General features: G+C 42.1%; 1 protein-coding gene across 3 annotated transcripts in view; it reads right to left on the bottom strand.

Moving 5' to 3' along the window:
* Nucleotides 1-15267, bottom strand: part of HYDIN (HYDIN axonemal central pair apparatus protein) — a 312800-nt gene that overhangs the window by 6933 nt on the left and 290600 nt on the right. For all 3 annotated transcript variants that reach the window (XM_088027478.1, XM_028090615.2, XM_088027479.1), the window contains exons 79-83: nucleotides 13953-14172; nucleotides 12106-12318; nucleotides 10813-10976; nucleotides 9816-9966; nucleotides 2574-2804 (exon numbers count right to left, since the gene is read on the bottom strand). In XM_088027478.1, the coding sequence (XP_087883604.1) occupies nucleotides 2574-2804; nucleotides 9816-9966; nucleotides 10813-10976; nucleotides 12106-12318; nucleotides 13953-14172 (979 nt within the window). The remainder of the gene's footprint in view (nucleotides 1-2573; nucleotides 2805-9815; nucleotides 9967-10812; nucleotides 10977-12105; nucleotides 12319-13952; nucleotides 14173-15267) is intronic.

The raw sequence follows: 15267 nt of genomic DNA, 5'->3' as shown, positions 1-15267 counted from the left end.
TCATCAGAAGGATATTATGATTTTAATTTAACTAGTAATATAGCTTCAAAGTATATAGAGCAAAAACATGACAGAACTACAAGGACAAACAGACAAATCCCCTATCACAGTGGTGACTTTAACATACTCTCTTAAATCTGACCAAACAAATAGACCAAAATATCAGAGAATGAACACCAAATGCCAAACACATACTTTTTAAAAATAAATGGAGGGTTAAAAAAAAAGATCATATATTGGGCCATAAGGCAAGTCTAAACAAATTATCTAGAGGACTGAAATAATGTGGAATATAAGGACCACAAAATAATTTAAAAAACAACATGTAGAAAAATCCACACTTTGGAAATTAGGAAACACTTGTAATAACCCATGAGTCAAAAAAGAAATATTCATAATAATGAACGTTAGAACATTTTTGAACTTAATGATAAAAAATGCTGCATATAAAAATTTGTACACTGCAGCCAAAGCAGCACTTAAGAGGGGGACTTATAGTCGTAAATGTGTGTATGGGAAAATAGAGAAGACTAGAAGTAAATGCACTAAGCACTCATCTTAGAAATTAGATAAAGCACCAGTAACCCACAGGAAGCAGAAAGAAGGAAATAATTAAAAGTAGAAATCCAGCAACTAGGAAACAAACACACAATAAAGAGTACCAACAAAACCAAAAGATGTCTTTTTGAATATAAGATATAATGCTGGGAAACCTCTAACAAGACAGATCAAGAAAGAGAAGGCACAATAACCAATATTAGAAATGAGAAAAGAACATCACATAGAAGAGGTAGTAAGAGGATATTAACAATGTTGTGCCAATATTTTGAATATACAGATGAAACATCCACGCTCTTGTTACTGATTCAGGAAGAAACAGAAAATCTAAATAGTTTAATAACTTATGAAAGGAATCAAGTCAGTAGGGGAGAACCTTCCCCAAAAGAAAACACCAGGGCTCAGGGACTTCATCTGTGAGTTCAAGGAAGACATAACTTCAATCTTTTATAAACTCTTTCACGGAATCGAGAAAGCAGGTAAATCCCCAATTCTTTTTCTATTGCGGGCAGAACTGATGCTCAAATTGGACAAAGAGTACAAGAAAGGAAAACTGGTTCATTCTCACTCAGGAGCATGGAGGCAGATCTCCTGCACAGACTATTAACCAACTGAAGTCAATCTGTTTGTAAAAAGGTGAACTAAGATCACAAGGAGCTATTAGTTGATCCCAAGTTTTATCAGATTGGTAAACCTTTAAAAATGTGACAATGCCAAAAGTTGGTGAACTCTCATTACTGACTGGAGCTTATCTCCTGGTTGGCAGTTCAGGCATGTACACCCTGTGACCCGGTGATTCTCCTAGGCATACGCTGTGGAAAACACATGCCGTGTGCGTCAGGAAGGCACTTGTGTGGTGAGGTCCACAGCATGATAGCCAAACGTTGAAACCAACACAGACGTCTGGGATATCTAAATTGTGGTATAGTTGTATGATGGAACGGATATTCTACAGCGATGGGGATGAATGAATCTCAGCTGCGTGCATCAATGTGATGACCATCAGGACACACGATGTCGAGCAAAAGACATAAAACGCTGAAGAATGTTTATATGATTTCTTTTGGATAAAGTTCAAAACCAGGCCAATCTAAACCGTATGGCTTAAAAGCAAGAAATTATTACAAAATGAGGACAGTGGTAAATTTTAGGGGTGACGGACAGTACTGTGAGTGGAGACAGGTTTCTGGGATGGTGGCAATTTTTTATGTCCTGGCCTGGGTATTGGTTATACAGATATTTCCTTCATAGTTGTTTAAGTAAACATGTTTTAATACATTATATGTATATATGTGTTATATATTTCTGCAAAGATTTTTTATAATTTATGCTGAAAAATATAAAGACAAAATGAAGGGCATGGAGACTCTCTGAGGAACAAAAAGGATTTTGCGTTCTGAAGGGGAAGGAAGAGCTCGAGTGGGCACAGGGAATAAGTGGGTGGGCTTAAGTTAGAGAAACAGAAGGGATTTTGATGGAATCTGGACAGTGAGTTTGGAGCCATAAAGTGAAAAGAGTCAAAAGAAAGTTCATCGCCGCATCAGCTCAGAATTTCAGGCTATATCTTCCCAGCTGGGCACAGGTATCTTGTGCATCCTTCCTGAAGGGGTCTGTGCATAAGCAAGCGTTATGTGCGTGACAGTGCACATGCTGTTCACTCGATACGCTATGTCCCTTGCTTTCCTTTTCACCACATATATTCTACATCACCTTTATAATTAGCAAAAAACAAAAATAGTTTCAATTTGAACAAAGCAAACAAGCATATGACAGAGGCAAGGCTTCATAATTAATAAGTAAGTCCCTTTTACATGTCTGAACCAAAGCGCTCATACGCCCATGTTCATGTGAGGACTCGGGCAGAAGGGGAAAGGGGAGATCAGTGGTGTGATTGAGGGACCGTCCCCTGCCTTCCCAACCACTGTCAGGGCTGACCCAAACTCAAGGATGCAACCCCCCCATGGGCAGAGCCTCTGTCACAGATATCAGGGGACCACTGGTAGCCAGGGCCGTACCTCAGAGTTGGCAGGCACCACAAACTGGGAGGGCAGGCTGATGTCAGGCACCCTGCATTCCGTGGAGAAGGTCACCAAATAGGGCAGGGGGTTCTCCACCCTGATGGAGGCTGATGTGCTCTGCCGGACGGGGCTTGTCATCTCAATGGTTTTGATGATGCCTGAAGGGATGACCCTGAAACTCACCATGTAGTGTAAGAACTCATTGGTCACTTCATTTCGGAAGATCACCTGGGTTGGCAGGGAGAGAGGGAGGAAGTAGGGCAGAGGGGGTTAGCAGAGGGGCTCCTGCTGTCTCAAGGAGTTCCTTCTCTCTGCTAGCATTGCCTGCGGACACGAAGCACAGGTGCCGGGCTGACATCGGCACTCCCACCCTGTCTGCACCCCCACCAGCCAGCCTTTCTCCTGCAGAGTTCCGCTCTGGCTCCTCCCAGGTGAGAGCGGATGGAACAGCCCGGGTTTGCTCAGAAGAGGCCAGAGCAGCACTGTCTAGTGCTGAAGGTGAAGGTGTCCAGGGGGACTGCTAGCTGGCCCCAGAGAGAAGAAGCAACACCTCAAGAGCTTCCTGCTGTAGTGGGCTTCACTCCTATGCCAGTTGCTGCTGGAATCGACAATAATATTAATAATGGTAATGACAGGGGCGCCTGGGTGGCTCAGTCATTAAGCGTCTGCCTTCGGCTCAGGTCCATGATCCCAGGGTCCTGGGATTGAGCCCCGCATCGGGCTCCCTGCTCAGCGGGAAGCCTGCTTCTCCCTCTCCCACTCCCCCTACTTGCGTTCCCTCTCTCACTGTCTCTCTCTGTCAAATAAATAAAATCTTAAAAAAAAATGGTAATGACAGCATCTAACATTTAATCAATGATTACTTTGTGCCAGGCCCAAGAAGTACTTGTTTAATGTATACAGCTTGCAGGCGGCATTATTATTCCCCTCACTGTTTCCTTTCTTTCTCTTGTTTGGTTTTGTTTTGGTTCTTTCTTTTTTTTTCCCCCCAAGGAAACTGAAGTTCAGCAAAGCTAAATATCTTGCCAAGGTCACATGCAGAGAGAAGTGTCAGAGCCAGGACTTGAACAAGGTTGAACTGACTCCAGAGCCCACCCTTGCGACTTGCACTACATTGTCCCCTCACCCCTGCGACTGGCATGATAAGCTTCTGCTGCCAGTACAGCCAGATTTCTGTCGGGTATCATTTTCCCTCAGACTGAAGAATACTTATTAGCATGTTGTCCAGTGATACCAGTCTGTTGGCATTAAATCCTCTCATGTTCTTTTATCTGAAAATATCTCCATTTTAAAGGATATTTTCAGTGAATGAAGAATTTTCGGTTGATAGAATTCAGCACTTTGCAGATGGCTTCCATTATATCTGAAGGGAAGTCAGCGGTCATTTTTATTATTGTTCCCTGTATTTAGCCATATTTTTAAATATCTGGTTGTTTCAAGCTTTTCTCTTTATCTTTGATTCTTAGCAGTTTTACTATGATGTGCACAGACATGGTCTTCTTGTATATCATGGTTATCTTTGTATTTTTCCTGCTTGAGGTTTGCCAAGTTTCTTGGATCTATAAATATATGTATTTTTAAAATAAAACCAGGGAAGTTTCATAATTTTTTTTTTCAAATACTTTTCTGCCCCATTCTCACTTTCTTCTCTTCTGGGACTCATATTACCCATGTATTTTAAAATTTCATATTTTCTCACAGGTTCCTGAGGCTCTGGTTCTTTTTATTCAATCCTTTTACTTTTAATTCAATCTGCTGTTAAGAACATCCAGTGAAACTTTCATTTCAGTTTATTGAAATTTTTAATTTTAATTCTAGAATATCCATTCGGTTCTTTTTTTATACTTTCCATTTCTCTGCTGAGATTCCTTATCTGTCCTTATTTATTTGAAATGATTTCTTTTAGTTCTTTTTTTTTTAAAGATTTTATTTATTTATTTAATTGACAGAGAGAGAGAGAGAGACAGCGAGAGAGGGAACACAAGGGGGAGTGGGAGAGGGAGAAGCAGGCTTCCCACCCAGCAGGGAGCCGGATGCGGGGCTCGATCCCAGGACCCTGGGATCATAACTTGAGCTGAAGGCAGTCGCTTAACCAACTGAGTCACCCAGGCGACCCGATTTCTTTTAGTTCTAAACATGTTTATAATAGATGGTTTGAGGTCTTTGCTAAATCTGGCCCATCCTGGAGTCCATTTTTATTGACTACATTTTTCTTGACTATGGGTCACATTTCCCTGCTTTGTCACAAATCTAGTAATTTCTGCTGGTGCACTGGACATTGCTGATGATCATTGTAGAGATTCTGGATTCTGTTATCTTCCTTGTAAGAGTGTTGATTTTATTCTAGGAGGCGGTTTAATCATTGACTTATTGACTTATCACCTTAAAGTTGTGTAGGTTTGGTTTTATGCTTTGTTAGAGCAGATCTGTGGAAAGCTCAAGGTGTTTCTCAAGACCTTCCAACTTGGTGGGATTCAATCTCCAAATTTTGTCCTTCCTGCAGATCTTGTAGTTGCTTAGTTTTAGACTTTTTAAGGGCCTAAAAGGACTTATCCTAAGGGCATGGTCCTTTCTTCTGGCCTTTCTGGTATTTCACTGGATTCTTAGGATGTTGGTGAGATGTTAATGCAGTCTTTTCATCTGGCCGAGCCAGACCTCCAATGTTCCCCAGTGCTGATTAATGTATCTTTGTTTCTTTATCAACCTCTTTTGGAAGCTGTTCTCTGACAAATCTCATGTAGCCTCATTTTGTGCACGTGCAGGACAACTCTCAGCCAAAGACTTTGAGGGGAACTCCCAGACAGACTTCTGTCTCCCTTCCCTCCCAACACCCTGCCACTCCATACATTGCTCCCTCCACTCCTCTCCCACCCTGTCGAGACTAGCTATTTCAACTGCACCAAACTCTGATTTCTGCATTGTCAGTTCAACGGGGCAGCTGTGCTTTGCTTAGACTCCAGCTCACTGCACTGCAGTCAGGAAACTGTCCCTTGGCAGAGAGCCAGGACAATTATGGAGATTCATCTCATTAGCTTTTCTTCTCTTCAATGGATTGCAGTATTGTGCTCCTGTTGCCAATGCCTGAGAAGACGTGCCTCAGAAACTTTGCCCAGTTTTATGATCATTTATGGTGGGAAGAGTAGTTACTCCATTATAATCAGAAGAAGTACTTTTGATTTTTAAAAAACTTTTGTGTTGTTAATTTTAATACATATTATTGTAAAGAGACTCTGTGATCTGTGTTCACCATCATTTTTACTTAACACTTTAAAACATATATTTACTTATATTTTTCTGTTCATATCTATAGTTTATGACTATCTTTATTCTTTCCCTACCCTTCTGGTGAATGAAAGAACATCTTTTATTTCCCCATGTGCTTCCCACTGAATGAGAAAAAATTTTCATTGCCTTATTTTATTCCTCCCCTTGCTATTTCCTATATTGAGGTCATATGAAATATTCATTTCAGATTGCTTTTCAACAATTATTTGAAATACCTATCAATTGAAGTTTGATTCTTTGTTCATTGTATCCTTATGTTTTCCTCTTGAATTCACTTACTTGTTTTTAAAGTTTTGCTAATTAAAAAACTTTTATAGTACTTCTTTCAAACATGGATTATATATATGGGTAGGTTACTTTGAGTCCTTGCATGTTTAAAAATGTCTTTATTTTGCCCTCGTAATAGTTTTGTTTGGAAAAAGTTCTAGATTGAACATCACTCTAAGTTATATGAATAGCTTACTCCACTGCCCCCCCCTTTTTTCTTGAAAGAAAGAGAGTGAGCATGCATGTATGCACATGTGATAGGGGTGGGGAGGCACAGAGGGAGAGGAAGAGAGAAAATCTTAAGCAGGCTCACAGGCTCCATGCCCAATGTGGACCCCATCATGGGGGCTCAAGCTCATGACCCAGAGATCATGATTTGAGCCAAAATTAAGAGTCAAACACTTAACCTACTGAGCCAACCAGGTGCCCCTCCACTGTTTCTTGTATCCAGTGTTACCACGAGAAATCTGATGTTATTGTGATTATTTCCTTTTACTTTCTCTAGAATCATTTAGGAATTTCTTTTTTATGCCAGTTTTCTACAATTTTGTTCTCATGTATTTAGATGTGAGGTTTTTTTTTTTTTTCACTCACCCTATTTGGCAAGTTGTTGGGTCCCTTCAATTACAAGACTCAGTCTTTTTCAAATAGCCCTGGAAAATTTTCTTCAACTATTTTGAAGAGTATTTTCTTCCTTCTATTATCTTGTTTTTCTGTTTTAGGAGCTCTTTTTTTTTAAATTAAATTTTAGTTAACATACAGTGCAATATTGGTTTCTGGAGGAGAATTCAGTGGTTCATTTACATATAACACCCAGTGCTCATCACAACAAGTGCCCTCTTAAATCCTATCACCCATCTAGCCCATCCCCCACCTCCCTCCCTCCATTGATCCTTAGTTTTTCCCTATCATTAAGAGTCTCCTATGGCTTATTTCCCTCTCTCCTTTTTTTCTTTTCCCCCTTCCCATATATTCATCTGTTTTTTTTTTCTTAAATTCCACATATGAGTGAAATCATATGGTATTTGTATTTCTCTGACTGACTTATTTCACTTAGCATAATACTCTCTAGCTTTATTCACATCATCGCAAATGACAAGATTTCATTTTTTGGATGGCTGAATAATATTCCATTGTATATATACCACATCTTCTTTATCCATTCATCAGTCAATGGACATTTGCGCTTTCTCTATAGTTTGACTACTGTTGATGATGCTGCTATAAATATCGGGGTGGATGTACCCCTTTGGATCTGTATTTTTGTATCCTTTGGGTAAATACCTAGTAGTGTAATTGCTGGATCATAGGGTAGTTCTATTGTTAACGTTTTGAGGAACCTCCATACTGTTCTCCAGAGTGGCTGCACCAGTTTGCATTCCCACCAATACTGCAAGAGGGTTCTCCCTTCTCCACATCCTCGCCAACACCTGTTGTTTCCTGTGTTGTTAATTTTAGCTATTCTGACAGGTGTGAGGTGGTATCTCATCATGGTTTTGATTTGTATTTCCCTGATGATAAGTGATGTTGAGCATCTTTTCATGTGTCTGTAAGCCATTTGGATGTCTTCTTCGGAAAAGAAGTCTTTTCTTCTTGTCTTCTGCCTATTTCTTAACTGGATTATTTGTTTTTTTGGGTATTGAATTTCTTATTAGGTGGATATTAGAACTCTTTGGTTTATATTTTACGTCTCATATTTCCTTCCATTCTTTTTTTGAAACAGCTTTATTGAGATGCGATTCACATACCATATAATTCATCCATTTAAAGTGTATAGTCACAAAGTGATGCAAATATCACCACGGTCAATTTTAGACCATTTTCATCACCCTGAAAAGAAACTCTGTGTCCATTACCCATCATTCCCCATTTCCTCCTAACTCATCCACTCTTGCCCTAGGCATCACTAATTTATTTTCTCTTTCTATAGATCTGCCTATTCTGGACATTTCATATAAATGAAATCATATAATATGTGGCCATTTGTGACTGGCTCTGTTCAGCTAGCATAATGTTTTCGAGGTTCACCCTTGTGTTGCATGTATTAGCACTTCCTTTCCATTTCTTTTTGTTGCCAAATAATATTCCACTGTACTTATCCATCTGGATTGATGGACATTTGGTTTATAACCATTTTTTGGTCTTATGAATAATGCTGCTATGAACATTTATGGACAGGTTCTTGTGTGGACGTATGTTTTCATTTATCCTGGGTATGCACCTAGGAGTGAAATTGCTGAGTCACATGGTAACTCTACGTTTAACCATTAAGGAATGCCAGACTGTTTTTGGCAGCAGCTGCACCATTTACACTCCCATCAGCAATGCATGATGGATCCAATCTCTCCATACCCTCTCTAGCACTTATTACTTCCTTCCATTCTTGCCATTTCTTTGTGCTCATGTGCTTAAATCTGTGCTATTACTCAGCTCCTTCTTCTAACTTACTAGTAATCTGTTCCTCATTACACTATTCAGCCTTTCTCTATGGTTTTCTATTACAAACATTGCATTTTTTATTTTCTGGGTCTCTAATTGCTTATCTTCCATAATAGCCTGTTCTTCTATTATGGGTAGGATTATTCTCCTTTATTCCTTTGAGGATATTAATAATATTCACTAAAAATATTCTGTTTGCTTTAATACACCTTTTATCTTAGGGGTTCCTCTTTGTTGAGCTGGTATTTCTATTTATAGTGGCCTTTTTTCCCCTTCAGATGTTTCATGAGACCTTGATTTTAAGGTTCTCTGTTAGCCTGTGAATGTGATCTGAGTGGAGCAGGTCACCTCAGTGGTTATAGGAAAGGATGACATCTACTGCATGGGTTTTGCTACTATCTCTTCTGGAGGGAGGAGATGCGTTCCTAGGTTTTTTTCTTTTATCACTTTAAAATCTTTCCCTAGCTTATTCCATCTTTCATCAGAGCTTCTAATACTATCTATAAATAAGTAATTTCTACATTATCTATAAATGAGTAATTTCCATATATTATCTTCAGCCCTAACCCCACCCTTGAGCTACTGATCCATATGTGCTCCTTTTCTTCAAAGTGCATGTCTCATTTTGTAATTATACATTCATAGTACTATTATTTGGTTAATAGCCTTCTGCTTTTACTGGACTGGGCATTCCACGAAGACAGAGACCATGCCTATTTGTGATCATTGCCATGCTGCCAGCACTTAGTATAGTATGTGGCCGATATGCTCATAGGTACTTGTTGGACTAATGAACGAATTAGGAGAAATAGTTCATGCATGAAAGGCCCCGTGGTATCTTGGAGCAGGTGCCTCTGAGTTGAATCCTGGCTCTGACATTACTAGTTGTGTGTACTGAGTGTTCAGTACGGTGCTAGCCACTCGCAGCACTCAGAAAAAGGGATCTTTTCTTATTATTGTGGTCTGGTGTTTGCTGGCCTAGTGTTATTCACTTCTTAAGGATTTTCATGATTCTGCTGCTTTGAATGTTTGGTGTCGGTCTACATGACAGATGGGTGGCCCTGCAATCTGGCTCCACCTTAAAGAGGCTGGGAATCCTGAGAGCCTTTGCCAGGTCACTAAATGGTTAGCCCAACAGGGTAAGGATAGGCTGGCGGTGGAAGGACATCTTCACTCCCTAACCCCAGGATCATCACCTCAGCGGCAAACCTTCAGGGTTCCAGGGAAATGCTTTTAACATATAGATACCTTTGCACTGTATAGTCCCTCCTTGTGGGAAAAGAAGTTCAGCTTATAGTCTTTCTTGGAGCCAGACAGTACATCAATGTAGTCAAGGCCTTTTAAGGTGACGCTTAGGTCTGGCTTCTCTGGTTTTATCATTTCCACAATGACCCGGAATCTGGGGGGACATAGCAGCACATGAAGAGAGGATAGAGAAAATGTGACTGTCTGCCCAGAGGAAAGAAGGAAAGGTGCTATTTCTACTCCTGACTTTATGACAAGCACGTGGGTCCAGGGCTCTGGTCTTTACTTTGTCTCTAACAATACCAATAACTATGATTTATTGACACCTATTATGTGCCACGTGCTGAGTCAGGGCTCCACATGTGTTCCTAGTAAAACATGGAGTTACACATGATTATCACCTCCGTCTTACTAATGGGGAAATAGAGGCCAAGAGGAAACATGCTCAGATAACATGACTAGTTATTGGTAGAACCAGGATTCAAACTTAGGTCTGGGCCTTCATCCATTATGCTACCTGGCAGCCTTCAGTAAGTAAACCTCTTCTCCCAGCCTTTGGCTCCTTCTCTGTAAAAGAAGGGGACAAGGCTGCTAGTCTTCAAGCTTCTCTAGCCCTTGTATTCTACTCTACTCCCACTGCAACTAAAGATCCAAGGGACGTCCTTCTTTGGCTAGTGGCTGAGGTGATATGGTGGAGCACTCAATAATAACCACCACGATTCTCATTTTGACAATAATAACAGCTAACATTTACTGAGCACTTATTTTGTGCCAGGCCCTGGTCTAGGAGACTTAGGTACTCCGCTATTCACAGATAGCACTGGGGGTCTGGAAGCTTAGAGGTCAGGCAGTGCCTGTTCACATCAGGGAAATTTGTCTCTGATTCTTTCAGTCCCTCAATGTCCTCTAGAGGTGCTGACCAGGTGAAAGGCCAGGCTAGACAGTGGATGTCCTCCCTCCTCCATCTCCTCCACCCTGACTCCTTGCCCCACTCCCTCACCTCTGGGGCTTGTTAAGCCAGTTGGTGATTGGCAGGAGTTCAACGTAGGGCGTCTTACATGGTACTTCACGGAAGATGTTGGCCACGGCTTTGGGGAGCTCAGAAACCCCATTCAGCATATACAGCCAGCCAGTCCCATCGGGGAGGGGGAAGAAGAGGGTGCCCTAAGGAGAAGAAGCGTGGTCAGAATGGCACAGAAGGTCCCTTATTAGCTACCTCTCAGGCATGGTAGTAACACAGGGTTAACGTAGGCCCTGACATAAGCATAACTCTTAGAAAGCATCGTGGCAGTATGTTTTAAGAGTCATAAAACTGGGGCACCTGGGTGGCTCAGTTGGTTAAGCGACTGCCTTTGGCTCAGGTCATGATCCTGGAGTCCCAGGATCGAGTCCCACATCGGGCTCCCTGCTCAGCAGGGAGTCTCTTCTCCCTCTGACCCTCCCCCCTCTCATGTGCTCTCTCTCTCTCTCATTCTTGCTCTCTCAAATAAATAAATAAAATCTTTTAAAAAAAAAGAGTCATAAAAGTGTTCATATGTATTTGAACCAGGAACCCCACCCCAAGGAACTTGAGAGCCTATGCTCTACCGATTGAGCTAGCCGGAGGCTTTACCCGAGGGAACTTAAAAATCCCTTCAGAGGAAAAAGCTGCATACACACACATATATTAAAACCATTTATAATATTGATGAAAATTTGGTAATAACTTTCATATTCAACAACTGGGGAATGTTAAATAAATTATGGAACTCTCATTCAAAGAAATATTAGACAATCATTAAATATGATGATCACAAAGACTATCTAGTGAAACAGAAAAACGTTCATGATATAATGTAAAGTGAAAATAAACAGAAGGCAAAATTGGGTATGTGATGGTGGCAGCTATGGCTGTATCTGAATGAAGGTTGGTAGTGAAGATAGAAGAAAATAGTTCTTTTTTAGGGTTGAAGATTACGGCTTCTTTCCTTTTTTATTTTTATTACAGCCACGATGATGTTATTTGTGCAATTAAGCTAAATATTAATTGCTTGATGCTTAGTCCAGGACTCTTTCAGAACTGTGCCCCTCATTCCAAGAGAATCGCCTATACATGAAAACATGTGGGCACCAAGGGAGGCTTTGGACTCGATAATCTGCATGATTCCCTTTTGTTCCAACACGATTCGTGGGGTCCCCTCTTGTTTGAACATTCTCTGAGCCCCCAAACTCTATCTCCTCACCTCTTTTGCACCACTCTTCCCCCTCCAACCACACAGGGAAACCAAAGTGGGTGGGGGAAGCCTCAGTCTACCTGATGTTTGCGGTTCTCCAAGTTCATGGTGCGGGGTCTGTAGGTGATCTCATAGGGCTTGTTTTGCTGATGGGGCTCCAGGGTAATGAACTCTGGCCCCTCCCAGTGCTCGCCCTCAAAGATGGGGTGCAGGTTCCAGGTCTGGTTGGTGCGGTTTGAAAGCAAGATGGTCTGCGTGTGCTTGGAGCGCACCTGGCAGGTGAAGTTTACCACCTGGAAGAAAGCAGGCACCTCAGGCAGGTGATGGAATTTACACATGAGGAGTTCGAGGGAAGGTTCAGGATGGAGATACATATTTGGGAGTTGAGGGTATGGCTTTTTTTTTTTTTTTTTTTTAAGGCCAAGAAACTGGATGAGATTGTCAGGAAGTTAATTGTTTTTAGAAAAAGAAGAAATTTAAGAACTAATTCCTGACTGGCACACACCAATGTTAAGAAAAATCAGAAGAAATCAGAGGGAGCATCTAATAAGGTAGGAGGAAACCTAGGAAAGGGTGGTATCCTAGGAAGCATGTGAGGAAAGTGTTGGAAGGATCCTCCTTTAAGGGACTTGTTCAAGGTCTCAAATGCTATCAACAGGTCAACAGTTGAGAACTGACCACCAAATGTAGCAATGGGGACAGTGTGGCAGTGGTGGTAAGGACAGTCAAATAGACTAGCAGACAAGAACAGAATTCAGCAATAGAGCTGCACCTATATGGTTAAATGGTTTCTGACCAAGGTGCATAGGTATTTCAGTGGAGAAATGATAATATTTTTAACAAATATTGCTGGAACAATTGGATATCAGTATACAAAAAAATACAATGAAATGAATTTTGATCCATATCTTGCACTACATACACAAGTTAACTTTAAACAGATTGAAGATCTAAATGGAAAATTTGTGTCCTGAATATATGAAGAACTCTCAAAACTCAGTAAGAAGAAAACAAACAACCCAGCTAAAGATAGAAAATTTGAACAGATACTCCAACAAAGATGATATGTGGGTGGCAAATAAATACCCGAAAAGATGCTCAACATCGTTAGTCATTAGGGAGCTACAAATTAAAAAACACAAGGAGACACCACTACATATCTATTAGGATGACTAAAATTAAAACAACTGACTGTATCAAGTGTTGGCAAGATGTGACATAAGCGGAAATGTCAGACATTGCTAGTAGAAATGTAAAATGACACAACCACTTTGGAGGACAGTTTAGTAGGTTTTTAAAAAAGTAAATATATGCCTGCTCTATGACCCAGCCATTCCACTCCTAGATATTTACCCAAGAAAATGAAAGCATCTGTTCTTGCCAAGACTTGTACATACATGTTCAGAGCATACCGCATGAGTCCATTTACATAACACTCTTGAAATAATGGGATAGTAGAGATGAAGATTGGGTGTCATTTTCGCCATAAGCGTTTTTACCATAAGTGGAACACAGTCCATTCTCAGGTTTCTATGGACATGGCTAGCAGAGGATTAACTCAAGGCCCCCTCCCCCCTTTATTAATGAGAGAGAAGGAGAGAAAGGTGTTTCCCCTTTACTTACAGAGTGTGTAACAGAATTTGATCTAGCCAGAGATATCAGTTAAATCTTCCTTGAGAATGTGATGCTTGAGTTGAGGGCTGAAGAATGAATAGGATGAAGAGGGAAAATGAATATTGCTGCAGTGGGAACAGATTATGCAAAAGCCCCGTGGCAGGGGTCGGGAAGCAGGTCTGAATGTTTGATGTTGGCACCGAGGACTGTTTGAACAGAGTCACTTGTTTCTAGAAGCCCTGGCTGAATTCACTTGTGGAGCTTGCTGGGCCCACTCTGGCCACTGGCCCATCTGTGGGCAGCATCTACTGACCTCTTTTACTGCAGGTGGTCCCACGCAGACTCCAGATAGGGTTAGGCTCAAGGGATTGCCTCCCTGGATGAAGCAGAGCAAGTTTTTATAGAGACTCTCCTTGCCCACTTCAGTGGGACGGTAGGTCACTTTGAACGAAACCTCCATGCCCACAGTGATATAGCCTTCTTCTGGGCTGATGGAGAAATGAGGCTCAAATTTTTTGACATCCCATTTAAACCTTTTCCAGGATAAAAGGAGACAAGAAAGACAGTTTACTAGTATCCTGGGGGTGTCCTCAATGCTGCTGAGATCAAGAGACTTTGCCCGGGCTTTTAGCTGGGAGGTTTACCTGCTAATGAGCACTCCCTGGGACCTGGGAGGAAGACCACCACTGAGTGCAGCAGAGGCAGTGGGGACAAGAGCCAGGTCTCTCCTGGGTAAGATGGCTCAGGTGCCTCTCAGACCAGAGCAGGGTGGGAAGGGGCTGCATCTTATCTTATGGTCCACCAGTGGCTCACGGGGGAACATGTGCATGAATGCACTAACACATGTGTATCCAAGATCACACGGCTAGGAAGTGATTGGGCTAGGACTGGAATCCTCCCGAGACCGTGGTTATCAGCAACCCCTCCCCACCCGCCCCATCCAGGAGGGCAGAGCGATGCAGGTGAGCATTGCACCTGCCCTTGGTGGCGCTGGGACCTGAGGGCCCTGTGTAGTCATCCCTCTGTGGGCCAATGGGAGACAGAGGTTGGGCAGGGCAGACCTGTGCTTCCAGCACTCGGGGGCCCGCCACATCACACTCTCAGGGCACTGTTCTCACTGAGGTCTTGGCGAGGGTGCCCCGTGCAGGTATTCGGTGCCCGCCTGCATGGCTATGGGGGCCTGCCTGAGTAGTGACGGGGGTGGGCACCTGCTAGCTAGAGGGAAGAGCCTGGAGGGGAGGCTCTTGGCTCTTGGGTTCCAATCCCGTCTTTTCCCCCCACTTCTTGGCTATGTGACCTCAGGTCAATCACCTGACCTCCTTGAGCCTCATATTCATCTGTGAAATGGGGACAACAGAGGACCCTACAGGGGCCTGGGATAATTAAGTGGGAGCTTATCTGTAAGAATGCTCAGCACTGTACCTGCACAGTGTGAGTCCTTGCTAAATGCGTGATTTTGGTAAAGTAATCTCAGTTGTCTCATCTGTAAAATGGATCAGCCATGGAACTGTGTGGGATTAGCCAAGAGGAGCCATGTAAAGGGCATAGAACAGGCACCAGGCAAATGTTCTCGAGGACATTAATTTTCGTCATCCTGGCAGCAACAGTCACCCGAGCGGGACCACTGC

The sequence above is a fragment of the Eumetopias jubatus genome, unplaced genomic scaffold (genome assembly GCF_037043125.1).
Source record: "Eumetopias jubatus isolate StellerSeaLion01/CBP00866 unplaced genomic scaffold, mEumJub1_p1.0 scaffold_10, whole genome shotgun sequence".
Lineage (NCBI taxonomy): Eukaryota > Metazoa > Chordata > Mammalia > Carnivora > Otariidae > Eumetopias > Eumetopias jubatus.
The sequence above is the reverse complement of the archived record's forward strand: the minus strand, read 5'-3'. Positions and strand labels throughout refer to the sequence as shown.